Source organism: Nelusetta ayraudi, unplaced genomic scaffold, assembly GCF_046127955.1.
Source record: "Nelusetta ayraudi isolate G7.1 ecotype Tasmania unplaced genomic scaffold, CSIRO-AGI_Nayr_v1 ptg000033l, whole genome shotgun sequence".
Taxonomy (NCBI): domain Eukaryota; kingdom Metazoa; phylum Chordata; class Actinopteri; order Tetraodontiformes; family Monacanthidae; genus Nelusetta; species Nelusetta ayraudi.
This window is the reverse complement of record NW_027466083.1, coordinates 1,081,274-1,107,543: the sequence shown is the minus strand read 5'-3', so window position 1 is coordinate 1,107,543 and position 26,270 is coordinate 1,081,274. Positions and strand designations below refer to the sequence as shown.

The window sequence follows — 26,270 nt, the reverse complement described above, 5'->3', positions numbered from 1 at the left end:
ACAAGTTCTGCACATACAAGCCAACTGCAGTGCAGTGGAGTGAGCCCATTGAGGCTCCTACAAATCTCTGCTGTCACATCCATGACGTCGCTTCGCCAGGAGGCTCAGCTCACCACAATCTCCCGTCAAAAACACACGAGACACACACGTCAAATATTCAACTATGACTTAAATTAACCAAAACTCATGTACAAAAACAACCATTTTACAAAACAGTGCCATTTGTTCTGCCGTTTTTCATCGAAAGTCGTGCATCGTCTCTTTTCACCGGCAGCAGTTCAGCTTTTTACACAGTATCACGTTTTAAAACCTAATTTGGCTGATCATTTGTTTGAATACATTTTCTTTCTGCACATGATCAGACGACCACCGCTCTCCCCGTTACTGCTGTTATTGCAATCTTTGACAAAACCTAGAAATACACGCTGCTTTGCTGCTTGCAGTGGTTCAGAATTGAAGTACATTTTTGACAGCAGCAAGAGCAGAAATATCACTTTCTAATAACAAAAAAATATATTTTCAGGGGACAAACAATTTTATCATTGTCCCCTCCACTGCAGAAAACTGTTCAAAAGGCTCACTAATAATTATGACTTGTGAGAAGGGAAGTGGTGCTTGATAATATTTTCCTATAACATCACAGAAAACAAAATGATCTCACAGAGGTAAAAACAGCTGCGGTTTAAGACAGTCCAGTTTTAAACTAGCGTTCCAGTGAAAACAGACTTCCTCTCTAAGGCACTGTGCAAGCCGTTTAGGGCATGAGCTGCAGACTCACACCGTCATACTGGTCCTGTTTTTTAAAAACCCAAATCTCTTGCTGACATCTCATCGTTGTATTTCACTCGTTTCCCTTTAAGCGTCTGTTCTGAACGGCTGTCCTGGTGCTGCTCCGCGCTCAGCAGGAGTCAGGCAGACACAGAAGGTCCTCTGATTAGACCTAAAAGGGCCTATCGGAGAAAGAAAAGATGCTTTTATTTTACTGCTGAAGGAACACTAAGGGAAACAGTGAAATGTCCAGCGAGTATGTTGTTACCTTTCATCACCACAGTCCTCCTCCACCCAGGCCACGATCTTTCCTTCCCAGCCAGGGATGATGGCTCCATCCTGGAACACCTGCACACAGAAACAACAACACACTGCTTTTTATTTTAGAATTTCATTATATATATATATGTATATATATATATACATATATATTATTTTAAATCATTTTATTATATATTTCATTTTTTAAATTTCTATTAATTCTGCTATTTTGTCATTTGTTCATTTTATCTCTCCTGTACATATTTTTTTAAATATATTTTTTATTAGTATTCATATACTTAGCTGTTCTTTTTTCATATTGCTGTTGTTTTTCAAGCGGCAACTACACCAAAGCAAATTCCTTGTAAGTGTAAAACCTACTATAAGTAAGGTATTAAACGTGTTTCTGATTCTGATGTCACGGACCATAAACCCCCTCTTATTTTGCAACAATCACTCTATTAGTCAACCATACAGTCTGACTTTTCTTCTTCTTTTCCTTTTTTGTTTTGAAGGAGCAGCGGTGTGCGTCGTACCTCCTCCTTCACAGTGCCAAACTCAGGGTCCAGGGCCTTGAAGTGGTACCTGTAGTTCCCCTCTCGATCCACTGCTGCCTTCACATCCCTGAGGGTCACTTCCCCCAACCTGCACAGTGACCACACACACACACACACACACACACACACACACACACACACACACACACACACACACACACACACACACACATTGCTCAATATCTGTGACTTTAGACGTTTACCACAAAAAGTTTTCACCACCCCCACCAAAGCAAAACTAAACTCTCCGGCATTAATCAAGCAGGCCAGGACATGAACCAGAACAGGTCGACTACCTCTGACAGCAGAACTTGACAGCAGCAGAACTTGACTCATCACTGAGCCCCCCACCACACACACACCCCTACAAAAAAATCATTAATCCCCTCTGCAATTACTGTTCTGAACAGCAAAAAATAATCTGCACTCTTTTATCTGTAAGTACAGCACTTTACTTACAGATAAAGTACTTTTTTAAAGGTTTTTGTTTCATGAAAAACAGACAATCACAACAATAAATTTGATAATAAATAAAGTTAATTCATTTTATTTGACTGGCACTTTTCAATGACCCAAAGTCTATGTTATTTTACAAAATAACATAGAGGTTACAACAAGCAAGGACAACAAAACCACCTCAGACAAACAGCAGTGCATCAAGGGGTGTTGGGGGTCAGGGGCAACTTTACACTCAGTTCACGCACGATCTTCCCCTGTGTTGTGCTGTTGTTGAGTCATTTGGGCAACATCCCATTTACTTCATCCGTTTGCCAACAGGAAATCCTCTTAGCACCCGCCCCCTCTTGGCTGGCCTTGCACTTCACATCTTCAGACAGACTGCATATACGCTGGTTGTGGACCCAAATATTTTAAAATACTATAAAAAAATATATATAAAAATATATATTTTTCAATTTGAGGTTGAAAAACTGTTTTGAAAAATACCCACTTGCTTGTGAACCTCAAGTTCTGCCACTGACCTCAATGAGCAACATGTGCTCGGATTCTAACTCGAACAAACAGCGAGTGAAAAGTGTTGCGGACAGAAAGCACACTGACCTCTTGGGTATATTGATCATGGAGGGCGTTGGTGACTTCCCAGTGTAATAGAGGATTTTAGTGGAGGCAGAGGAACTGCTGCGAGACGGGCAGACCTCTGGAAGAAAAACAAAAAACACGTCTCAGTAACAAAATTAGCGTTCAAGCAGTGTTGTAGTCAAGACGGCTCCAACCGAGAGCAAGACGTGATCAAGACTAGAGAGCATCGAGACCAAGACCAGACCAAGACTTTAAATGTCAAAGAAAAATAACAACAAAACAGAAAAGAAATGACCAGTAGTTTGTTTCTAAATGGAACAGCAACGTCTCTTTTCAGCAAAGTGTCTTTCAATCATTTTCCTGAACGTTTTGCTGCTTTGCCAACTATTTTTAACTATTTTCAAAAAAACAACTTTGCGTCATGAAATTAAAAAAATAAATGAGCTTGGAATAAAGGGGCAGGGTGTCACTCTGGGTGTCACCATCAGAGTGTAAAACGGCCGCAGCTGGATTATTTTCTGTTATTATCGTGTTATTACAGTGTTGGCTGAGTCTTGACTGATCTGGATCGAAAATCCCCAGTCCGTCCAGTCCCAGACTGAGACCAGACCCAGTAAGAATTCCTCAGAGTCCGAGACGAGACCAACACCCACCTCCAGTACTACAACACTACGTTCAGGTGTGCGGCGTGATTATCTGGGTCACGGGTCTGTGCTGAAGCAACCTACTTGTGCACGGCCAGGTGTCCGACTCTGTTGCTTGACCTCTGCGTCTCGGGGATTTTCCTCTTTCCTGCAGCATTTGAAGAAATGCACCGTCACTCCATGAGACCCAGTCTTCCCATTCTGTGCTTAGCAACTGTTACGCAGCCGTAAACAGTGACAGTGACAGTGGAGCCTTACATCCGGGCTGAATCGATTACCCAGTTGAAGTTGGTTTTAAAGTCGGCTCAGTATCTAATTTGGCCACAGTTCTGCTCGTGTTTGTGTGTGCGAGTACCCTGTGTGTGTGCAGAACGTGCAGTCTGTCCATGAGCGACACAATTCCCTGCTCCAGCGTGTCCAGCGTGTGCTGCTGAGGGTCGTGGTCTCTGAAGTTGTTCCTCAAGCTCCGGAGAGAATCTCTGAGCAGCTGCACTTCATCCGCCTGCAAACACAACATCGTCACAGCAACACAGATCAACAACGGTCAGAGGGAAACAGTTTGTCCTGACCTCTCACGTTGCTTTTTGCCGCTGACTGTGTTTTTACGTGGCTTAAAATGTCCAATTTCAAGAGAAACTGAACTGGTTGTTCTTGCCGATAAGCGTGGAGGGCCGACCGAGAACTCCGTCACATGATATGAAAGCCAGCGGCTACATTGTAATGAGATGGCTGACTCACGGGGGAGTCATTAAAAGAGCTGCGTTGCTGAACTTTCTCCAGCAAAGTGGGATGTCACAGTGGTGCCGACCTTTGACCTCCAACGTAAATCATATATGGATGTGTGTGAAATAAGTGTTACTGCCTGAAGGCTGAGGCAAATACAAGAGGATGCGTGACAAAACCCACTGGATAACTTGTTGGTAAAACACTACAAACAGACCTCTTGGCTAAAACAAAACTGAATCAACAACAAAATACTTGCATCAGACACGGATGGAGCTGAATCTCCAGAGTAGCCGTTGTTTTTGTCCATGCCTGAGGGAATCTGAGAAAGGAACAACTCACAAGAATAATTCATCTGAGGAGGGCCGGCTGTGACAACCTCGGAGTGTCAACGAGCCACACATACCTGCGTGTTCATTTTAAGCTCCAGCTCTTTTTGCAACTCTCCCTGCAAGACAGGCACATTGTGTTAAACCTGCAGGACAAATAATGCTATAAAAGTGGTAAGCATCTGACATAGCAAATGCAAATGCTAGAGCAAAATATTAAGCATGAAGTGAAGTTTGAAAGTTTTGTTGACGGGGGGGCTGGTTGGAAATTGCACTAATGTCCCGGCATTTTTTCATTGACCGGGGTGGGGAGGGTGGTGGGGGCGGAAGGACGCTAACGCTGTCGCGTTACGCTAACGTGTCGGCAAAGTTACGTTGGGGGGGGGGCGGGGTTTATGACTTCCTTCACGCGGGCCGGACAGAGACACGCAGCGGGCCGCGGGCCGTAGTTTGGCCATGCCAGCTCTAAACACTAAGATCAATAATGTGCAAGGTGTTCCCCGACACCAACTAGCTTCACCGCAACTATACCTGGGTTTCTTCAAGCTTGTGTTTGAGCTGCTGCACCAGTCTGTCCTTCTGTTCCATCTCCTTCTGCACACAACAAGCCGTAGCGTAGAGGAAGTGTTGAGCTCCTCCACTCACTGCAAACTCAGTACAGCTGCTATTCATTGACTTTGGTCAAGCAGTGAGGGAGACGGGCCTGCGTGGTACCTTGCACTCTCCCCGGAGCCTGTTGCACTCCTCCAGCTTCCACTGCAGCTCCGCCTGTCACACATTTTCAAAGCAAAACACACTGAAGCCTTTTTGAGTGCAGCTGTGAAGATGCTGAATATAGTACGTTTCCAACGATAACGATCCAACACGACACTGTTTCCCCTCCATACGTTCTTGTTGACGTGCTCATCCTGAGCCATGCTGGCTCGCAGGAGCTCTTGCTTCATCTGCAGTATTGATGCCTCTTGTGTGCACAACCTCTGCTGCTGGGCATCCTGCACATTAGCAAGACGACACAAAAAAGCCATAGGGTTTTTTTTCTTGTTTTTTTTTAAACAAACAAATTACATTGGAAGTAAAAATCCAACATGATTGACTGATATTCTTCTTTTTTTTTTTTTTTTTTACCTTGATCGCCTGCAGGTTCCTCATCTCCTGCTTACAGCGCAGCAGTTCCCTCTGCGGCAAAGAACAGGAAAAATGTGCACCCCGAAATAGCTTAGCCAACGTGCACACGTGCGTCTTTTGTCCAGAGAAACATCGAAGGGCGGCCAAGAGAAGATATTTACCTTCAGCTCCTGAGCCTCCTCCATGCTCTGGTCCAGACGACTGCGAAGGACGACCTGGAGGGTTGGAGACACACAGGCAGCCGTGTGAGAGACACAATGGGCTGAATAACATGGGAAACCAATACCCGTGTCACCCGCTACTAGCATGCACGCACAAACGCACACGCACACACACACACGCCCAGAGTCAAGAAAACAGAAAGGTGATCTGTGCTGAAAACAATGAGCTGGTGAGGCAGAGCCATGCCTGTAGTGTGTGCGTGTGTGAGTGTGTGTGTGTGAAGTGAGAAGGTAAGAGTGAGCATCGAGACAGAGAGAGACTGAAGAAAGGAAAAGAGAGACGAGGGGGAGAGAGAGAGAGAGAGAGAGAGAGAGAGAGAGCGAGGGAGAGAGAGAGAGAGGGAGAGTGAGAGAGGGAGAGAGAGACAAAGAGAATCAATACCACTTGCTGTTCGGCGCTTCCTTGGTCCAAATCCAGCGGTGCATCCTGCTCGTCCTCAGGCAGCGAGCCATGCAGCAGCAGAGCCTTCAGGAACACAAAGTTTGCGTCATGTGACTTTGGCTTTGAACTTTGGACCGTCCCAGTGGGCTGGTGCCGTGCAGTGTCGCTGCGTCCGTGAGACACTGTGAGCACAGGATTCGTGCTGCTTTGGAAATACATTTTAAATCCACGAAAATACAATAAAATACAGTACATCGCTTCAGTATGAGGTGGGTGAAACGCGGACCACCACACTCAGGTGGTACCTGGAGAGCAGACACCATCTTTCTAGTGTCCTGAACCTCCTGCTCCAAAGCATCGCCCAGTGAGCTGTCCCAGGCCGCGTCCTCTGCCGCATCACATGACTCTGCAGCACAGACACAACACACAGTGAGCCATGTGTCCAGGAGGGAAGCTGAGGTTTTCCCCCAACCGGCCGTCCACAACTCACCCACGATCTCTTGATACTGCTGCTGCTGCTGCTGCTGCTGCTGCTGCTGCGGACCCTCCGGCAGCCTTTTGGCAGCGCTGCTGGGGAGCACTCGAGGAGACGACAGCGGGCTGACAGGGCTGAGGCTCCAGGAAGACAAAACACAGATTTATAGATTTATACCAGAGAAAAACAAGGAAAAATTAACTGTTAATTATTTTTTTTGTTTTTTTTTTGAAATTACAACTTTATTTGGAACGGACGGGCAAATTGCACAGTACAGCAGAATTAAAAGTAATCCAGATAAAAGTCCTTCCATCTTTAGTTTAAGTCCTGCTATCCTGCACTCCGAGGAAAACAGCAAACGTCCTCCTCAGTTGTAGAGAACTTTGATACAACTTCAGTATTTCTGCCTGTTTTTTAGTGTCTCCTTCCATCTGCAGATCATTTGGTTAAAAACTCTGACGCAACTTGCTGACTTTAAAGGGGGAAAAAAAAAAGGAAAAACAGTCGCACCACTAAACAATTCAATCTTCTCAGCCATAATTTGCTGGTCTTTAAGACATAAATAAAGCTGCGACACGTAATTTACAGTCTTCTTTTCACAGCTAACTGTGGCACAACAGAGCAGTCGCAGCAGAAGGAACCCCAGGCTGAACCCTCAATCCTTACCATTTCACCTGCGTCGCCCCCATTGCGGGCTAATGGCGCTTCAAAGTCGGCATAGTACTTCCAAAGAGTCTAACTTCAGCGTGCAGTCCTCTGGCTCCAGCATCTTGGCCAACTCATGACAGTGTGTGGTACTTCTCCTCCTCCTCCTCCTCCTCCTCCTCTCCCTCCCTCCCTGCCTTCCCCCACCCTCCAGCCAGCATCCCTCGCTTCATAAGGTCACACCAGGCAGGCAGGGATTCATCTCCGCACAACATCAAGTCATCGTTCTGTGGGCCATCGAGGTGTTCAGGTCTCGACCCATGCGGCAGCGGATGCACAGAAACGCCGACGCCGAAGCTTAAAAACTGCGCTTGAGATTAATGACAACAGAGAGTGAAGGTTTTTCTCCACTGCCTGCCTGTGTTGAGATCACTTATCTGTGGTGGATTTGTTTTATAAAGTCATATGCTTAGTCAGGCAGTGTGAGGAACACACACACACACACTAACCGCAGAATGTGATCCTTTGTTTTAAGAGATGGTGTATTAATAGCATCGGAACAAGATGTTATAAAATCATGTAAAAAAAAAAAAAAAGAAGAAAATATTAAACTGATGTTGTTGTTTTAACCAAAATACACAACATAATGGGACTAATGGCATAACTCTCACATCAGCCCCTTCACAAAGATTCATTCTCTTTGTTTCAAAAGTCATCAATGCTTTGGGGTTTCACTTTTAGCGTGTTTACACTCAGTCATCATATTATTCTGAGTTTGTGACCCACAGTAGAATGCTGATGGTGACTCAGTGAATCGTGTCTCATTGAGTAACACTTCTACTAATTTTTGGAAAAACTATAGCCTGTCGATGTGCAATTTACCTGCCAGGGTGAAGGCCGACAAGCTCGTCAGGCGGTCGTTTCTCATACTGCTCAACCAGTGTGCGAACAGAAACACTCTTCTCCACGTCTGAGGCCCAGCCACTGGAAGGAGACAGTCAGCAAGAATCAAACCGCTGTCGGGCCTGTACTGTGGTGATGTGTTTGTCCAGCAGAGGGCATCAAAGAGGACAAATCTGAATATTAAAGCCTGGAAGTTAATGATGCTGAGCCAGGCCCTCAGACTCCAAGATGGCTCCCATTCATTTCAATGGAGTCGCTCACCCAGCAGCACACACACCGAAACAGTCTTACGCATTAATGGGCCCATAGAGCGTGCGCAGTCGTGTCGCTTCCCATCATGCCTCTGTAACTCACATGATCTATTTGGCCAATCAGAACGATCCTGGAGAAGGTCACTTCCAGACACGTCAGGACGCAGCCAATCAGAACGAGCTGAGGCACAGCAGCACGTACGCCGTGGTGACGTCACGCTGGGAATGAACTCTTTTCTGATGATTTTCTGGCCTTTATCATTTTTATTAAACGGCTAAAAGAACAAAACTGAAAATTCTACAATAGAAAGATTTTCTATGAATCGTGTTTCAGGTCACAGTCGTCCTGTCAGCCGTTTTAAAGGCCTTTATTTTTGTATTGCGCTCTCTGGGAAAAATCCCTTTTGGGCCCATGGGATTTTTTTTTTGCTGCAGTACCTCGAGTGGCCACTGGGGAAAATCGGCTTGACGCCATATTGCCGGTCCAGTATCCAGTTCTTGTAATACATCCATGCGACGTACCTGTAAATTCGTGCGTTGCGCACTGGCTGTGACGCGTCAAGCCGTGCTGACGCCAACGCGGCCGCGGCGCCCTGGGCGAGCGCAACAGGCGACAGAGGGTTGTGATTGGCAGAGCCCCTGGTCGAGCCCTTCCCCCTCCCAGCGGCAGCCCTGTGACTGGCTGAGGGCTTGAAGTGGGCAGCCAGTGCCAGGATGATCCTCATCACCGTCTTCAGGTTGCCGTCGACGATGTCTGCAGGCAGAGGGAACAGCGGGCCAGTCGCGCAGCTCTTGGATGGTTAAACTCTAGCGACAGACCACCAGCATCACCGCCCAGGCAACACCTGTGTGTTCAATGCGGCAGTGGGAAAGCAAAAACCTGGAAGATTTACCTCGTGCGGATATGTGGGGCATGCGTATGTGACGGGAGGCAATGAACTGCAAGACCTTTTCCACATTTTTCCGGCTCTCCTCTCTGTCCAGTGGATCAACATGCACCCCTTCCAGAACTTCACCTGCTGCGGATTTGGAAGAGGTTCATGAGAGACATGAGATGAGAGGAGGAGGACAAGGAATTGAGAAAGTTAGTTCACAACATAATGATTAACCCCTCGACAAGCATTCTTTACACACAGAGTGGATATGATTATCTCTTTAAATTTGTTCACAGTTGATTTTCACAGCTTAAAAGTGTTGTGTGTAGTGGGCCAGGGTTGTTGGACACAGTTGCTCTGTGTCTAATTCTTGATTCAGAAATGCAAAAAAATAAAACAAAGATTGGCCGAAAAACGAATCGTGCGTCGGTGTGAACACATTCAAGCTGCTATTTGTGCCCTTCCTCAAAGAGCTTCAGTTGGTGAGGATGATGACGATGAGGACCGTTAACCTCAAGTCTGGATAGAGTTGCCAACATCCCTTAAGGTACAGAATTGTCCCGTATTTGACAATGAAATGGGGCATCCCGTTTTGAACGGATACGGGACGGCCTCCTTTATTTTTCCTGATGAAAGTTGGCAACAGTGTGGATTGGATGCCATTATCAATATCCAGCCAATTCGTTATTGATCAGGGCAAGGCGGTGAGAAAAAAAACAACAAAAAAAGACAGTGTACATGAAGCCATGAGATGGACGTGTCAGTTTACCGACGATCTCAATGAGATGGACCAGCACAACTCCATCCTGCAGGTCGAGCCTCAGGTCCGTGATGGGCTTCAGGCCTGGTTTCTTCCTCAGCTGAGCGTTCACCCAGGAGACATAGGCCGCCAGCTGCTGCTGCTGCACCCCGTCCATCACACACACACACACACACATACACATTAGGAATGCTGGTTCACTAAATATCTTTAAAAGAAAGCTAAATAATAATTGATTATTCAATGTTTTAAACATTGTCCTACTAACTTTTAACTTGTGCACTTTTACTGATCACTGTGCTGAAATGCTGCTGCCTATTAATTTTTTTTTTTTTTTTTTTTTTTTTTTACTGTGTGCACTTTTTACTTGTTTTGTTCTGAAATGTCTTATACATTTATGCCTTATTAGTGCCTGCTCACTGCTCTGTATGAAAGGTGCCATAAAAATAAAATGTTACTCTCTCTCTCTCTCTCTCTCTCTCTCTCTCACACACACACGCACACACACACACACACACACACACACGCACACACACACACACACACACACACACACACACACACACACACACACACACACACACGCACACAGACGCGGCTCCTTTGTTTTGCACCGAAGCAGAGAAGGTCGCGGTTTACTGTCACAGTTTCGCGTAAAAACGCACTTTTTTAAAATGCTTTTTTCTTTTTTTTTCTTCTTTTTTTTTTTTTTTTTTTTAAGTTAACGTTATTTATTTTATTAATTTTTTCATCACCGCGAGCTGCGCATCGGTCTCATCGCTTCCTCCGCATTTCGCGTCGCACGCGACTCCACCTTGCCGGTGCCGGGTCACGTGACAGCAGCCCGTCGTCCGGGTTACAAAGAGCTCGCCCCATTTTTTTTTTTTTTTTTTTTTCAAACACAACAGAGGAAATTCAGCTAAACGTTTCCCGTGTTCAGTGGTTAGAAAAGCTTCGAGTCTCCCCGCAGCCTCTCCATCACCCCCAGCGTCGCGTTGTATTCAAACAAGGCGCTTTTGCGTCTCCCGTTGCATTTTAAAATCTACTCTGACGCCCAAAACCTTCAGGTTCCCCGAAACACACTGACATATTGTGTCAACGCACGTTGTATAAGATGCAGACACACAGGCACTAACCAGCGCATCCAAAGTTGTGGGGCCGAGTTGTTTGACCGAACCTAACTTGCACACACGACCAACTTTGGGACGACACTGAGTTTTAGCATCACTGCCGCTCGTGACAAACGTTTACCTCGTTCGAGCCCCCGTGAAGAACCTCGTCCAGCAAACTTCCTCTAGAAAGTGAGGCGATCATCTTTTCACCCTGCACCCCATGGAGGTCCGCAGGCCAAGCCGGTGGCAGTGCTGCCCACAAAGCACGAAGCAGACACCGGGACAACCGTCTCCAGCTACCGCCAAGCACAGAACGTCAACAAACGGGACAATTGGTGGGGGGGACCGGAGGAGACAGTCCGTTAGTCTGAGCAAAAGGTGTTCACTCAGCAAGATTGTCCTAGTGTACTTCCTGTTTTGGGTTTCAAAATAAATCATCATCTGACTAATACTTCCGGAATATATAGTATGAGCTTCCCTAATTAATTTGTCTTGACACCTCATGCAAAAATATAAATATTCTGTTTTAAACAATGTGTATGATGTGAGAGATAGATAGATAGATAGATAGATAGATAGATAGATAGATAGATAGATAGATAGATAGAAACTTTATTGCCTGTTTTTCAGTAAAAAAAAAGGAAGAACACATTTGTTTCGACACAGCTTTAAAAAGTAAAACAATTAAAATACACTCAAAAAAATTCACACGGATAAAAGAGTACAGATTATTTTTTGCTGTTCAGAACAGTTATTGCAGAGGGGATGGATGAATTTTTTGTAGTCAGTTTTCCTGATGGCAGCAGCGTGAAGGAATTGCTTTTTAAAAGCAGTGTGGTCATTCTTTGTCAAATAACTACATCATATTTACATACCACACCATATTACTGACAAGGTGAACGTGAAGGGGGTAGTCTGTCATTGTCAAAGCGCATGTACAGCAACTGTTAGGAAAATAAAAAGTAGTAACAATCCAGAACTGTTATCTTATCTTATTTTCTTATATTTTATTTTATTCAGACTGAAATCGGCTGACTTTTCATCGCAGAGGCAATGGTGACCAAGAAACGGAACTGGTGAATCTTTCATTCATCTAACTTATTGAGAATCTATATTGAGCACTCCAAACATTCCCTGGAAATAGATTATGATGACTTGATGGGGTTTCTGAGTCATAATTCTTAATAAATTGTTATCCCCTAGAGAGTGTATCCCGGCCAATATCGGATAATATTTTCAGCTTGTCAAAAAACAATTTCAGTATTTGCATTCTGAAATGCCTTTAAAATGTTAATACAATCTAAAATAACAAAAAAAAAAAAATCCTGCCATATCTTACGTCTGAGCTCACAGTATTATGATGTGCGCTGAGATGGTTGGCTAATTCTGCCCCATACAAACTCATCAATTCCCATTCAGGCTCACACATCCATTCTACTCACAAACCCAAAGCTTCTGGCAGTCAGTGCACGGCGGGCTAATGCTCTGGCAGATATTCCTCAAACAAACACATACGCTGTCGCACACAGACACACACACACAGATCCAGACAGGGGTATTTCCTGTGGTGCGAAGATGGGGGCATCAGCAGTGCACCGAGCCAGGGAGAAGGGACAGGCAGAGTTTGGAGGCAGTGAGAAAGAGAAACAGAACTGATTAAACAAAACAGCCAGGGCAGTGGAGGACCCAACAGTTGACATCATTGTTCCAGAAAGATCAGCATGTTGGCAGGGTCGCTGTGTGGAGAACAAAGACACAGTCTGGATGGGCCGGGACAGGGAGACCTATAAATACTGTGCAGGGGAGCACAGCATTGCCCATCTCAGAGACAAACACCCCTGCGACAGCCAGTGGCTTTACCTCTGCTCTGGAATCTTAGCATGGACATCCCCATCCAGTTCCCCTGGTACCGTCGGGCCTTCCCTCATCGACTGCCCGACCTCTCGCTGGCAGAGCCACTCATCGACTGGCCACTCATCTGGCCGTTCTCCTGGTCCTCTCCCTGGATGCGTCCTTCCTACATGCGCTGGTTCAACTGGGCTGAAAATGGCCACAGTGAGGTAAAGATAAAGTCACTGTGACCCTTACATCAACATAAATATCCTAGATTGTAATTTGTCTTCTGTCAGATCTTTATTTTCATCCCAGACTCCAGTGAGGCAGCCTTGCACAAATAATGATCTGCAAAAGAATGATGGCTCTCATGAAAATGGCATATTTTTATATTTTATTACCTCTGCTTGCAGTGCTCTGTGAAATTGCTCATTTTTGCTCATTTTTACTCTGTTAAAATTAATGTTTTGTTGATCCTTCCACATGTTTGGAATGGGACAAAAACATGGAGGGGGAGGTGAGGCATTTGTTTACTCTGTAAAAATAAATATTTAAAAAGTGCCATTTTAAAACTGCTCCAAGTTGATCCAGTCCTAGTATGACAGGGGGAAATCTCCCTGCAGGGAAACTGTCTAAAATTTTGTGACAGACAAACTGTTTGTTGTTCTGGTCGAAGTATTGTTTCTAGCAGGTGTGTTATTTGTCCAGATGCGCACGGAGAAGGACCGCTACGTCATCTACCTGGACGTGAAGCATTTCTCACCCGAGGAGCTGTCTGTTAGCGTCGATGAAGAGTTCATCACAATACACGCCAGGCACGAAGCCAGACAGGTCAGTCGGTCGTCGAGGTAGAGACGTGCAAAAACACCCAGACAGACTCTCCCGCTCACTCTGTATTAACATCATTATTCTGCTGACAGGACGACCACGGCTTTGTGTCAAGGGAGTTTCTGAGGAAGTACAGGCTTCCCGCGGGTGTGACAGGCGCCGATATCACCTCCAGTCTGTCAATCGACGGCGTGCTCACAATCACTGCTCCGCGGTCATCTTCCGGCACGGACCGCAACATTCCAATTTCCAGCGAGGACGGAAAACAGAAGATGTAGAGCAGCTTCTGATGCTGCCGATGCTGTCCGACTACTAACACCAGTTGCTGCATGTTTTCTTTTATTAACCTGTTACAGTTTGGTTGGCATTCCAGTACTCATACAAAGTAGGTGGAGCTCAAGTGTCTACAAGTACGAGCAACTTCTAATGAGCCACTATCTAATTTCCTAACTCGCTGCTAGTCTTTGCCTGACAGTAGTGGTTGAAAACCAAAGAAAACATAATTTAGCACATGTACCAAAGTCAGTTTGTTAATTTCCCCATAACATGACCAAAGAAGAGTCAGTCAGAAAGGCCTTTTCAAACCCCGTTTTCATTTTTTCGCTGCAATTTTTAACATTGTTGCGTCTGAGCAGAAAGGACCAGGGTTTTGCCTCCATAAGCTGGTTTCATCAGAGACTCTTTAGTCCCTGTAAATGTGACTGTGTTTGTTTCCACCTGTTAAAATAACACAAGAGGAACCGGGACCAGGTGTTGGGAACAGAAGGCGAATCATGGAGCAGCATAGCAGGTGACGAAGGAGATAGTGGGCTTTTCGCAGTGAGCTCCTTTACACAGCAGTTGTCTACGGCCTACTCATGACTCTAGAGTGGCACAAGACATCTGACATGTATCTCAAGAATTGGCAAACAGAATAAATGATAGAAATCAACGTCAAAAGTCTTTTGTGCTTTTTCTCCTTTTTCAGTTTCCAATAGAATATCATATAAAAATAGATCTATAAATAGTTGCTTTTACATTTTCTCTGCACAACTGAAGCCAAATATGGATTGTTCATTGCTGTTTGTATGAACTCTAGACTAATATACGCCTCAGCAAAAGCAATGTCATATCACTATGTTTTAAAAACAGATGTGAGTTGTGAGAGCTTCATACAGAAAATAATGTGTGTGTATATTAAGATTAAGGCAGTGATTGTTTTCACATTTTGTTTATTTTTATACCAGCTCAGCCCCCTGCAAAGTTGCTGTACAATTTGTCTGAATTGAAAAACAAACAAAAGCATGCACAACCTACATAGACTATTCATTGTTTTTGAACCAGAGAAGAAGTAATAATAACAATAATGATATAAGACAACGCAGTACACAAGTGGAAGAAAGGTAACTAATGGCAATTTTCGCACATTAAAATCAGATGTCAAGGTCCTTAGATAAACAATGTGCATACACAAGCTCATACTTTTCTGAAAAATGTTTGTATGTTTTGATGATGTCATAAAGACAATTTATCCCACAGCGACGACAGGAAGGCTTCCCTCTTCAATCAGTTACAGTAGAAGTCCCATTTCTGGAGAAGACAAGAGAGTTTCAGAATCATAATTACATATTGCATCAATGTGTGTCAGTGTGTTTACTTACGGTGGTTTTGACTTCAGTGTTGGCCGGCATGAGGGGATGAGTCTCCTCCACTACACTGCTGGGGAAGTGGCCAATCTTAGCTTCCTGTTGTCCATAATAGGAGTCTTGTACCTGCACACAGTTTAGGACTGCATCACTTCTTGCAATCATAAAAAAGAATCATTGACAGATCTGAATTTTTTTTCCCCTAACTTACACTGCCAGCCCAGAAGAGGTTCCCTCTGTCTTTAAGCATAGCGTAGACGTAGATAAGTTGTCCCTGCCTGATGGGGATGAACCTGCAGTCTCCAGGGTAGTAGTCCTGCAGAGCTCGAGCTATCAGGATGGGATCTGTGCAGGTATATGAGTTAGAAACACATGCAGTTTTTGAGTAAGACATGCAGAAAGAAAAAATAGAACACATGCCAGCATCTAACAAACGTCAACAGGATTAAGCGCTGCAATCCTTGCAGGGGAAAAAGGAAAGTGGCACGGCGCGGGCTGTACTCACGGCTGCATTCAGAGTCGGCGCACAACTTCTTGTCGGAGAGTTTGGGCATCTGCCTCCCTGCGTCAGAAAATGGCAGCAAAAGCCACGCAGAGAGAAGAAGCCAGAGTTTGCCGGTCATGTTTGCTCTGTGTGGACGCAGCAGAGAAAAGAGCGGCGGAATCTTCTGGGCCTTGTTGTGAGTCTGTCCTCCCAGAAAAGAAGGTTTAATGATTGTAGCCCCCCCCCCACCCCCCCAAACCCTCCCCACCTCTCATGCATGGGCACACACAGAGCTCCATTTAGAGTGTTCAAGCAGGTAAACAGGATGGGGCCGGAGAAAAGTAGGAGGGTTACTTTGGACAGACCCCCGTTTGTGTGGCGACCCCAGCTCAGACTGCAGTGTCCGACTGTCAACAACACATTCCTCTGAGTTAATCAGTGTTTGGTCTGCCTGGCTCAGACGCTACAGAGAAGAGGGCAGAGCAGAGGGCACCTGACAGCCAGAGAAAAGCAGAGCGTTTTTACCCTCTGCATCTCGTCCTTCCACTGTCGCCTCTCACTATCTTTCAGCCCTGGAGGAGGAGCCACCGCCTCTTATTTACATACTGTATGTTTCCACTGCCAAGGAAACAGGCTCAACCTCTCTTGTGCAAACACACACACACACACACACACACACACGGTCAGTCAGTCACTCACCGAACAGGAAGACTTGCTGTTTAGCATGAGTCAGCTGGGAACAGCCAGGTAAGACAGACTGAATTTTTGACGCTTTTCATTTAGCCAAACCAGAGTTCATATCCATATTTATATGGATTTTTTTTTATTATATTGATATTTATTTTGAATAAGCAGCAGGGTTTTGCTGATGACTTTAAAACGTCATGATTGAGACGGCAGCTCAGTTTCACTCTAGAGAGATCTAACATCGAGGCAGAGGGTGAGGCGCCACGCACGACGACAGGTGTCGTGGTGATGGCAGATTATAGAAGACAGACTGAGAGTCGTTCTCAACCACAACACAGTGCACATGACAGCCGCAGTGACCGGAGACAATGTTGTTTAGTAGCAGCGTCTTGCCAAGGCCTTTGAAGCGTTTGTCAAGTTTGGTATCAGTCGATTCTCCATGTTTTGATAAGGATTAAGTGACAGTCTGCGCTTGTATGTTTGGAAAGTTTATTGTGTTGTTGTTTTTTTTTTAGCAAATACTGAGCAGGTCACAATGGCGTTGGACTGGGGGGGAGGCACAGCAAAGATAATAGATTGGTTGGTATTTCGGTCAAAGTAACAAAAGGACCAGTCAGACAAAAGACCTCTTTGAAGGCTGGGTGATATTAGGTTTCTGGTAAACAACTAGTCTGATACTTTTGTCACCAAAAAACATCCTGAAGTGGAAATTTACAGTGAATAGATACAATTACAGCCATTCACTGTGTTACTGAAAGTCTTTTTCTGCCCACAGAACCAATTAGCAGCGGAATGAAGTCTGGCAGAGGAGCAAATTTATCAAGTTAATCTGGATGAGACCAACTGGGAAACAGGAAACAGGAAGGGATTCTTTTTTTCTTCTTCTTCTTCTTGCCTCCTGAGTGACTGTGGATTACGTTTCCTGATCCTGGGATGATGTTCTGGAAGTGACTCCTTCCAGCTGGAAAGAAATGTTCACCTCCAGGAAGACCAACCTCCCTTCTCCCAGCCTGGAGGACTCCTTCTTTCCTCTCTCCTCGTCCTCCTCCGTGTCGCTCTCCTTCACTCTCCCCCCGGCCGCCTCTTGTCCCGGCAGCAGCGACGGTGCAGGTGTGATAGAGACGGACCTCATTCTGGCCGCCGAGCTCGGGAGGGCTTTGCTGGAGAAGAATGAGGAGCTGGCAGCCTCGCTGGAAGAGAGCCAGAGGCAGGTGGAGGTACGGGGAAAAGTCATTATTATTTGGAATAACAGATGTGGGGATTAAAAATATCTGCAATTAACAATGAAACCTTTGAAATGAAGTGCAAGGAATGTGCATCTATGCATTGTTTGGCATACTAACAGTTAGATAAGGGATCAAGTTGGATAGTTAGTGCTCAATAAACCTGCTCTTTAACTTAAAGAAAATCTGTCGGGAAGAGTTCAGAAGACTTTCTGACGGCACTTTTCCTCCGGTCAAATTGAAAACAGGTGGCTTTATTTACATTTCAGTTTTACCCATAAAACATAGGTGCCATCTCACCCCGAATGCACTTGCTGCTTGACAACAGAAACATTTACAAGCACAGTGTCGCAAACATTCAGAGACTTTCCCTGTGTCCATCCACCCGCGCTGCCTTGCAGCCGCTCAGCGTTGTGTTCACTGCCTCAGGCTTTGCAGCAGGAGAAGCATGTCCTTCAGAGGAAGCTGGAGATGAATGAACTGGCGTCCGGGCAGAGGGAGGCCGAGCTCGCCGCTGATCTGGCCACCTTGAGGGCCGACCTGGAGCGGCGTCACAATCAGGGGCGCGACCGGCGAAGGGACGAGAGTGAACAGCTGACCCAGTTAGCCAACCACAACCAGCGGTTAGTGGAACAGCTGGCAGAGGTGAGCATGAGCGTGAACTCTGCCATAATGAACTGGAAAGGTTTTTTATTTTTTTGTAAAAGGCATGGATATTGCGTCATACCGCGACAGGCACAAAGCAGCCGAGGGCGTGTGTTTGTGTCTGCAGTGCAACAAATTAAAAGAATGCAGCTGAGCAGGTTTAAGAGCTGAAGCCTTTGTCATTTAAAGTAACTTCACTCTTGGACCCTCCCAGGCTGTGACTCTGGAGCACTCCTTGAGGACTGAGCTGCGTTCCCTCAGGGAGGAGATGGACGAGTCGTCCTTCAGCCGGAACATTAACTTCTCGCAGTTGGATAGTGTACAAGCAGAGGTACGCTTCCAAGTCAAGGCTTTCCCCCTCTTGAAAACGCACAACAACAAAGATGAAAAGTGCGAGGAAGGGCACAAACAAAAAGTGTGAAGTCCAAGTCATGAATTGAAAGGCAAAGAAGAAAATATTGACACGTTTATCTTGTTTATATTATAGTTTATATTTACAAGGTTATTTTAAAAATGTACAAGTTTATTTGAAAATGCTGCCTCACCATTTACCACATTAAAAAAAAAAAAAAAGGTTAATTAATTAAGTATTCTGTTTCTGCCATTGATCATTCATTCATTCATTCATTTTCCATACCCGCTTAGTCCTGAGCTCAGGGTCACGGGGGTCTGCTGGAGCCTCTCCCAGCTGTCATAGGGCGAAGGCAGGGTGACACCCTGAACAAGTCGCCAGTTCATTGCAGGGTCACATAGAAACAGACAACCATTCACACTCACATGCACACCTACGGACAATGTAGAGTGTTCAATTGACCTCACATGCATGTTTTTGGAGTGTGGGAGGAAGCCGGAGAACCCGGAGAGAACCCACGCAGACACAGGGAGAACATGCAAACTCCACACAGAAAGGTCCCAGGTCCGGAATCGAACCCACAACCTTCTTGCTGTGAGGCGGCAGCGCTAACCACTGCGCCACCGTGTCGCCCCTGATTCTGCCACATAATTTTTTTTTTTTTATCCCATTTAAGAAGCTTTGATTATAACAGTTACAGGGACAATACATTCTGCTTAATGCCCTCATGCACAAGTCAGGGACCAATTAAATTGTATTTTGAACGCACACACACACACATGTACACGCACACACACACACACACACACACACACACACACACACACACACACACACACACACAATCCAAATCCTTGACTCCTTTCAAAGCAAGCACCATCCATAGTTGGTGCAGACACTCTGTGGGGTAGATTGCATGACAGCTCAGTCATCAATCTCAGCTTCTTTGAATAATTCCATTGACTACCCCTTTTCATTTTGCTTCATTTCCTCTTCCGTACAGAACAGGGTTTTGTTGGAGCGGCTGTCCCACATGGAGGCGCAGCTCAAGGTTTCGGAGGAGGACGGCTTCAGACTCCGCATGGACAGAGACAGACTGAGAGAGAGAGCGTCGGAGCTGCAAACCACGCTGAAAGAGAAACAAGCGGAGGTCAGTGACTGTCTCCAGCCGGCCTGTCGAGATGAATTGTTGCCGTGAGACGGGAATCCTTTGACCTTTGTGTGTGGCTATGTGCAGGTAGAGCAGGAGCAGGGACTGGTGTTTGAGCTGCAGACCATGAACCGCTCGCTCCAGCAGAGAGCCCACAACCTGGGAGAGGACGCCTCTCTGGACATGGCACACGCACAACCTCTTTCTCTGTTGAGTGAAATCCAGCAGTCACAGGTAGACACACCAACACACAGGCTACACATGCTAACCGCTTTCCCTAACGTGATATTTGCAACAACAACAACAGCTACAAAAAAAAAGCAAAGTTGTTGAAGTGAGCAGTTTCTTCTCTGCATGCTGTGTTGCTGTCCAGGCTAAAGAAGCTCTGCTAGCGCACTCCACAGTCTTGCAGGCAAAGGACGAGGAGATACAAAAGCTCACAGAGGAGGTGAGTCAAACCATGCACAGACCAAATACGCAAAAGTGCAGCCTTCTGTCAATGCCATTTATTGCAGTGTAATGTTGCATTGCAATAGAGTTTCCCATCCAATTCTCATCTCCCTCACTTTCCGAGTTTGCTTGGAGACTCCTGAATGTACTTGCATTTTCCCACAAAAGGTTTTGGGGTTATGTGCTAACAGGTGTGTGTGTGTGTGAACAAATGAGACATTTAGATTAAACTCACTGAAATGAGTCCAGCCTCACCTCCCCGTAGTCTTGATATTTACACTTTTACACAAAAACTGAATTCTATTTCCGTATTGTTAATCTGGGTGTTTTTCGCTGTCGCACACTTCAGATGCAATCTATGAAAGCAGAGCTGGAGTCTCTGAAGGAGGGAATCAAGCCATTTCATGGCAGCCCTGGAGCGCCAAGCTACAGGTACCATCTCAGTATTTTGGTCATTTATTAATTGGGTCATGATAAAACTTCAACTATTCAGCTAAAACCAATATTTCTGCCTGTGACATTCAGCACTTTGGAGAGTGAACTAGCGACAGTGCGCCAGGAGAAAGAATTGCTGACTCAGCAGCTTCTTAACACCATCAAACACAAGGTGGCGCTCTCTCAGGAACTGGACGCTTGGCAGGTGAGGCCATGAGCAGAAAGCGGAAAATTCAAGGGCTTTTTAGCAGGTTTACAGCAGGCAGGACTACAATAGAGAGAGCTGACCGTCCCTCTGCTGTTTCAGGAGGACATGAGGCTGGTGATCGTCCAGCAGGTGCAGCAAAGAGAAGAAGAGAGGCAGAAGGAGAGACAGCGGGAGAGAGAAAACACAGTGGGACTTCAACGAAGCAAGTCTCTCAGAGTGAAGGGAGAAGGCGGGAAAGGATTTTTCTCCTCTCTTTTCAAAGACAAATGACCAAATATCTGCCTCACTCGAACCCACCATGAACTCAAGTTGACTGCAAGTTGTTTACTGTACCCGCAATGGAGCTGTTCACAGACCTCATATTTCCATGTATATTTGTATATACGTGTACAAAAAAAAAAATACCAGCAACTTTATTTTGTAGGGATTGTTATTAAACCATTACAGCTGACACACCTTTTGGTCTTTCAGAATTGCTTTTCATGTTTTTTTCAATTTGTATTCTTTGGCCAATACCAATTCCAGCATGTTTGAAGTTAAAGAGTTAATGGTTACATTTGTCATTTTGACACCACAGCTGTATGGACCTGTTGAGACCTATCAGTCAGTCATCAGCCTTGCTCCTCTTGCTTTACGGCAAAGTTAACGATAGTTAAAAAAAAAAAAAAAATCAGATTTCAATTTCAAAATTTAGGAGGGAAAATTAACTGCTGGAAAACACTAGGATGCCTGTTATTTAGCTGCACAGACAGTTTATAATTTTAAAGAAACGTTTTAGCCAATAATTCAGCCACAGTGGAGAAAAAACAACAACATGCAACTGGTTGAAAGGTTTCTTTATACTCTATATTTGAAGGCAAATCATCACTCCAACAAATAGATTAGGTTAAACAATATTGTCATGTTTCCACTTAATTCTCTGCTCACAAAAGATCATTTATATAAATACATATTTAAAACGTCTTGTGCAAGATAAATGTCCAGTCGCCGGGTAGATGGCTGCACACACCGGTGACTGTTCCCATATGGAAAGCAAAGACAAACAGTCCAGGCTCGGTGGAGTTCAACCCAAGCAGCTCATACAGCGCTCAACTTCAGTTTACTTTTAATGGGGCAGCACCAGCTTGCTTCCAGTCAAAAGGCTTGTTGTTTTATTCAGGGATTAACACAAACTTCTTAATGCCAGGGGGAAAAACACATGCACACAACTAAACACGCAATCAACTGGTCTTACACACACACACACACACACACACACACACACACACACACACACACACACACACACCTTTTTGCCAACCACTTTCTGGAAAGTTGATCCGCTGACACGTCGGCTGACAAGAAAACAGCTTTGAAATGGGAAACCTGTCATAACTCAATTAGAATAAGGACATAAATATATTTTGAGCTGACTTTTTGAAAACATATTTCATATTTCATATTTGAGTTGACAAAAAGGTTAAGGAAAATGCTTTTTTTTCTCTCTCTCAATACATTAATACAAGATCTATGAACGATGACCTACATCAAGTACGATTTTCTTCAGTTTTAGTGCAGGAAGCTTCTCAATCACTGTTTCTCCACCCAGAGAGGACGGTGCATCCTCCAGTCTTAGTTGTAGAGCTTCAAAGAATCTGCGTCCGATTCTCCTTTGTAGTAAAATTTAAGAGGAGAAAAAAAAAAATCACCTCCAATTCAAGAGGTAGGTTTTATTCAAGCAATCCAGAGTTCTGAAGCTGCTCATAGGATGGGTCTCTTATGGTCGTTTGACCACTTGAAGATAGAAGCACACCTCTACAACAGGTCTCTGGTTGGAGGTCTTGATATCGTTGCATCACCGAGGCTACAAGGAGGTTATCCCACGTTGATCCCCAGTCCCACCTGTAACTTGTCACCTCTGTGATTTACAAAGGCACCCATGATCAGGGTGGCAGGGAGCGGCGCCAGGCGCTTCTCCAACACGCCTCCTATGATGCACCGACTGTTTATCATACCTGCAAACAAACACAATAAAAGTGTTATAACCATGTGCTTCATTAGAGGCAGATTACACTTGAAGATGAGAACTGTGCCACAGCTGGTTGCCTGTGTGTCAGTGCTACTTTGCCTTATTCTTTCTCACAGACACAGTGCAGAGGAAGTTTTACCTCGAAAGACCATATTGGCCTCTGGGAGTTCCATCTGGTAGCCAAATGAGGTTGTGGTTTCCTGTGTTCGGGTACTGGCTTCAAACTCAACTCCAACTTGGATCTGGTGAATGCAGACACACACAAATGGGTTTCAAAAGAATAAACCCACAGTAAACTGTCTGTTTATGGAGTGTGATGGTATTTGCTCGACCTGTTTGTTGGCTCTATGATAGTAGCTCGCGTGGGCCCCTCCTTTCCCAGCATTCAACGTTGCCACCCAGTTTGGTCCTGAAAATTGAGAGACGGACAGAAAGAGGTTGAAACGCTGCTGCTTTTCAAGCAAAACAAACAAGGACACAATTTGTACATCAAATTAGATTATAGGCACAAATTCACAATCTCTCACTTGAGTACTGGCCGGCGAGGGTGAGAATTCCTCCTTCCTCTGCTCTCCCCCGATGGTAGACCAACTCACCTCCCAGTACCAGTCCAGAAGACACACTCTGCAGGAAGTGTGCAACAAGAATGACTGTATAAGGAAACAGAAACAGACTAAATTAGATTAAAATCATATCATCACAATTGCTAACATAGTGCTGAACAAAAGAATGCTGAATGCAGTAATATTTGACAGAATACTGAAAATGTTAAATCATAAAAAAATTATTTATGATTACAGAGAAATTAAATACGGAAAATGTTAAAACATAAATATAACATATTTTTCAACTGTTTTTACGAACCAACTTTTATTTTAGGAATAACTGACAGCTATAAATATAAGAGATGTGCTCACACATGGCTTTTATCACTTTTCATTTCTCACCCGACTCTCTGAGGATATCTGGGTTAGCCACAGTCACAGCAGCTGTGAAGTCGTTGCCTCTGTACTCTGTCTCAAATTGCCATGTGACGAACTGCGACTGCTGCGTCTAAAAAGACATTGAAAATGTAACACCTTCTGTCCTTTGAAGCCAACAGCACTCATTTTTTTGTGATTGAGATAGGAACAGCGATTGGATAGGGATTGTAAGAATTTATTCAAGGACAGAGAAAGACAATTTTAAATGACCTGAAACACTGTTCTGGCTCGGACGCGCTCGGTGAGATGCAGGAGGGCATGAGCATTCAGACTACCTGAGGAGTCCATCTCACCAATCAGTGCCGGGGCATCCTGAAATAGAAAAACAGAAAACAAAAAAAAAATGAACATTTTCCGGCAAAACAACTCCATAACAGCGTTAAAACCTAAAGCTGATGGATTGGAAACACTCATGTTTGACCTTGTCCTTGCTGTAATCATCCGACTGCAGATGCTCCACGTGAAATCTATAGTAGGAAGGACTGACAGCACTCATGTGCAGAGCATGACTGACCTGGAAGCCAACACATATCAATGTTAAGGTTTCAAGTAGACTTGCATCATTTTTGCATTTTTCACATCAACCGTTGTTGCGTCTGAGACTTTACCTTGAAGAAACTGCTTAGAGTTTTATTAAGGATCATCTTGACCCCCTCGATCTGCTGTGGAAACACATCTTAGGACAGCACGCAGGAGAGACAAATTAAAAACATTTCAGAACTGAAATGCATGGGAGTTTTATTATTAAGAAGAAGAAGAAGACCTTTATGGATCCCACCATGGGGAAATTTGCATAATTACAGCAACAACAAAAAAAGGCTACAGTGCAAAAGGTCAAGAATTGTATTAACTGAAGATATAGACAAAAATAAAATATTTGTAAGTATATACAGAAAAATAAGAAGCGAGATAAAAAGCAAGATATTTACATATTAAACATTTGAATTTACATGTGCTACATGCTCTGCTATCATTAAGTTTCTATTGCATCTAAAAGAGAAATTTACAGTTATTGTAGATTTTTGTTGTATCCCAGTGGATGGGATTTCACAGAGTGCAATTGTACACCCTGATGGCTGCAGGCAGGAATGACCTGCGGTAGCGCTCATTCTTGCACTGAGGGTGCAGCAGCCTCGAGCTGAAGGGGCTGCATTTGTCACTTCAACTGAATCCTCTTTAATGGTGTAACACAATTTACACATTGCTTGCAATCTTATTTCTGTGATGCGTTTTTGTTCCCCTGCACAACATTTTAAACCAGTCTTACCTTTGCAGCTCCTGTGGAGAGAGTGAAAGCTGCCTGGATTGGGTAAGCGGCCATCCCTCTTTTCCCACCGTGGTGGACTGTCCCAGTGTGCAGGGTGTTTGTCCCAACGAGAAGGAGTGGGCTCGGTAGAGAAAGGCCAGTTCTGATGGCCTGGACCGGAAGACAGAGCCAAAACACTGCCCATGTGGGAAAATCACGTCCTACAAGATGCAAAAAAAAAAAAAGAGTGAGAGAGAGAGAGAGAGAGAGAGAGAGAGAGAGAGAGAGAGAGAGAGAGAGAGAGAGAGAGAGAGAAAAGATAAAGACAATCCAACTTAATTTAGGCCCAAACATTTTAACCAAAGTGACTCCTACTGGAAGTAAAATATACGAAAACAGCCCGAAAATACAAGTGGGAACAGCACAATCATTTGATACTGCGCGATGAAAAATGAACAGTTTATTTTATTTTTTTTCCATCGTTCTACTTCACTCCTGAGTCCCACTGCAGACTCAAATGTCATAATAGAAATAAAAATAATTGTAATTAAATTCTCAATTACTATTCGGTCATTTGCATTCTGCAGTGTTGTTTCCGCGTCAGGTGCAGGTGCATTCCGTTAGCTAGCATGACCTTAGCATCCTCAAAACAGGGAAAAACTGCTGCTTTTGTCTTTTTCTACCTACTTCCGTTTTCGCCAAGGTACCTCAAAATCCCGGACGGCGGAAAGAATCGAACGCGAGATAAACTGTCATGTGAGTATTAGGGCATTTAACGACTAATGTATAAAAAATAATTGGCGCAGGGACGAAATGATGCTGCAAGGGGCTCCCTACTCCAGATGTGATGCGCCACATTACACATGGTTCCCCCCTGAAACTCCAACGATAATACCGCGACCTGGGAAAAAACAACAACAACAAAAAAAAAAACTCAGTTTTTACTTTTAACAAGAGCGTAAAACGTAAATGTAATTGCAAAAAAATAATACAGATAACCCACATGTATTTTTGAGCAATTTTCATTCGGGGGTATTTGAATCG

At 44.6% G+C, this 26,270-nt stretch overlaps 5 protein-coding genes across 6 annotated transcripts; 2 read left to right on the top strand and 3 right to left on the bottom strand.

The window, feature by feature from the left end:
• Positions 1–149: 149 nt before the first annotated feature.
• On the bottom strand, positions 150–11,479 carry LOC142891714 (dixin-like). The gene is made up of 21 exons (XM_076031446.1): positions 11,209–11,479; positions 9,967–10,096; positions 9,216–9,341; positions 8,845–9,076; positions 8,051–8,152; positions 6,576–6,663; positions 6,354–6,464; positions 6,049–6,132; positions 5,607–5,660; positions 5,446–5,496; positions 5,208–5,312; positions 5,035–5,088; positions 4,852–4,914; positions 4,398–4,439; positions 4,251–4,313; positions 3,624–3,770; positions 3,353–3,416; positions 2,646–2,742; positions 1,566–1,674; positions 1,037–1,116; positions 150–950 (listed from the first exon to the last, which is right to left on the bottom strand). Exons 1-21 carry the CDS (start codon positions 11,269–11,271, stop codon positions 941–943), a joined length of 1,875 nt encoding a protein of 624 aa, XP_075887561.1. The 5' UTR covers positions 11,272–11,479; the 3' UTR covers positions 150–940.
• A 1,396-nt stretch (positions 11,480–12,875) lies between these two features.
• On the top strand, positions 12,876–14,661 carry LOC142891710 (alpha-crystallin B chain-like). The gene is made up of 3 exons (XM_076031440.1): positions 12,876–13,129; positions 13,611–13,733; positions 13,823–14,661. Exons 1-3 carry the CDS (start codon positions 12,950–12,952, stop codon positions 14,006–14,008), a joined length of 489 nt encoding a protein of 162 aa, XP_075887555.1. The 5' UTR covers positions 12,876–12,949; the 3' UTR covers positions 14,009–14,661.
• Positions 14,662–14,924: 263 nt separating this feature from the next.
• mia (MIA SH3 domain containing) lies at positions 14,925–16,074 on the bottom strand. Its single transcript, XM_076031441.1, has 4 exons — positions 15,861–16,074; positions 15,567–15,700; positions 15,371–15,481; positions 14,925–15,299 (listed from the first exon to the last, which is right to left on the bottom strand). The coding sequence occupies exons 1-4, from the start codon at positions 15,976–15,978 to the stop codon at positions 15,276–15,278; spliced, it is 387 nt and encodes a 128-aa protein (XP_075887556.1). The 5' UTR covers positions 15,979–16,074; the 3' UTR covers positions 14,925–15,275.
• A 385-nt stretch (positions 16,075–16,459) lies between these two features.
• bicdl2 (BICD family like cargo adaptor 2) lies at positions 16,460–21,445 on the top strand. Its single transcript, XM_076031439.1, has 10 exons — positions 16,460–16,586; positions 17,302–17,743; positions 18,179–18,394; positions 18,609–18,725; positions 19,750–19,896; positions 19,984–20,130; positions 20,270–20,344; positions 20,696–20,778; positions 20,872–20,986; positions 21,089–21,445. Exons 2-10 carry the CDS (start codon positions 17,498–17,500, stop codon positions 21,257–21,259), a joined length of 1,317 nt encoding a protein of 438 aa, XP_075887554.1. The 5' UTR covers positions 16,460–16,586; positions 17,302–17,497; the 3' UTR covers positions 21,260–21,445.
• A 632-nt stretch (positions 21,446–22,077) lies between these two features.
• LOC142891708 (mitochondrial import receptor subunit TOM40B) lies at positions 22,078–26,087 on the bottom strand. 2 transcript variants are annotated; one of them, XM_076031437.1, is made up of 11 exons: positions 25,914–26,087; positions 25,248–25,447; positions 24,589–24,656; positions 24,402–24,494; positions 24,191–24,292; positions 23,945–24,050; positions 23,525–23,647; positions 23,330–23,406; positions 23,137–23,239; positions 22,254–22,983; positions 22,078–22,213 (listed from the first exon to the last, which is right to left on the bottom strand). In XM_076031437.1, the coding sequence occupies exons 2-10, from the start codon at positions 25,429–25,431 to the stop codon at positions 22,844–22,846; spliced, it is 996 nt and encodes a 331-aa protein (XP_075887552.1). In that variant the 5' UTR covers positions 25,432–25,447; positions 25,914–26,087; the 3' UTR covers positions 22,078–22,213; positions 22,254–22,843. The 2 variants fall into 2 exon arrangements, with proteins under 2 accessions (XP_075887552.1, XP_075887553.1); XM_076031438.1 differs by lacking the exon at positions 25,914–26,087 and adding an exon at positions 25,790–25,808.
• Positions 26,088–26,270: the final 183 nt, after the last annotated feature.

What these genes read in the sequence shown, in the direction of transcription:
- LOC142891714 (XM_076031446.1), bottom strand. Translation starts at nt 11,271, where the DNA reads ATGATCGCCTCACTTTCTAGAGGAAGTTTGCTGGACGAGGTTCTTCAC. An exon ending in GAAGCGCCGAACAGCAAGTG is followed by an intron (nt 5,661 to 6,048) that starts GTATTGATTCTC and finishes CCAACCCTCCAG; the next exon opens with GTCGTCCTTCGCAGTCGTCT. An exon ending in ATGAGCACGTCAACAAGAAC is followed by an intron (nt 5,089 to 5,207) that starts GTATGGAGGGGA and finishes AATGTGTGACAG; the next exon opens with GCGGAGCTGCAGTGGAAGCT.
- LOC142891710 (XM_076031440.1), top strand. Translation starts at nt 12,950, where the DNA reads ATGGACATCCCCATCCAGTTCCCCTGGTACCGTCGGGCCTTCCCTCAT. An exon ending in CTGAAAATGGCCACAGTGAG is followed by an intron (nt 13,130 to 13,610) that starts GTAAAGATAAAG and finishes TTATTTGTCCAG; the next exon opens with ATGCGCACGGAGAAGGACCG. An exon ending in CCAGGCACGAAGCCAGACAG is followed by an intron (nt 13,734 to 13,822) that starts GTCAGTCGGTCG and finishes TTCTGCTGACAG; the next exon opens with GACGACCACGGCTTTGTGTC.
- mia (XM_076031441.1), bottom strand. Translation starts at nt 15,978, where the DNA reads ATGACCGGCAAACTCTGGCTTCTTCTCTCTGCGTGGCTTTTGCTGCCA. An exon ending in CGCCGACTCTGAATGCAGCC is followed by an intron (nt 15,701 to 15,860) that starts GTGAGTACAGCC and finishes ATACCTGCACAG; the next exon opens with ATCCCATCCTGATAGCTCGA. An exon ending in ACCTCTTCTGGGCTGGCAGT is followed by an intron (nt 15,482 to 15,566) that starts GTAAGTTAGGGG and finishes AACTGTGTGCAG; the next exon opens with GTACAAGACTCCTATTATGG.
- bicdl2 (XM_076031439.1), top strand. Translation starts at nt 17,498, where the DNA reads ATGTTCACCTCCAGGAAGACCAACCTCCCTTCTCCCAGCCTGGAGGAC. An exon ending in TGAAAGAGAAACAAGCGGAG is followed by an intron (nt 19,897 to 19,983) that starts GTCAGTGACTGT and finishes GGCTATGTGCAG; the next exon opens with GTAGAGCAGGAGCAGGGACT. An exon ending in CCTGGAGCGCCAAGCTACAG is followed by an intron (nt 20,779 to 20,871) that starts GTACCATCTCAG and finishes TGTGACATTCAG; the next exon opens with CACTTTGGAGAGTGAACTAG.
- LOC142891708 (XM_076031437.1), bottom strand. Translation starts at nt 25,431, where the DNA reads ATGGGCAGTGTTTTGGCTCTGTCTTCCGGTCCAGGCCATCAGAACTGG. An exon ending in AGATATCCTCAGAGAGTCGG is followed by an intron (nt 23,648 to 23,944) that starts GTGAGAAATGAA and finishes TTCCTTATACAG; the next exon opens with TCATTCTTGTTGCACACTTC. An exon ending in CCTCGCCGGCCAGTACTCAA is followed by an intron (nt 23,407 to 23,524) that starts GTGAGAGATTGT and finishes CTCAATTTTCAG; the next exon opens with GACCAAACTGGGTGGCAACG.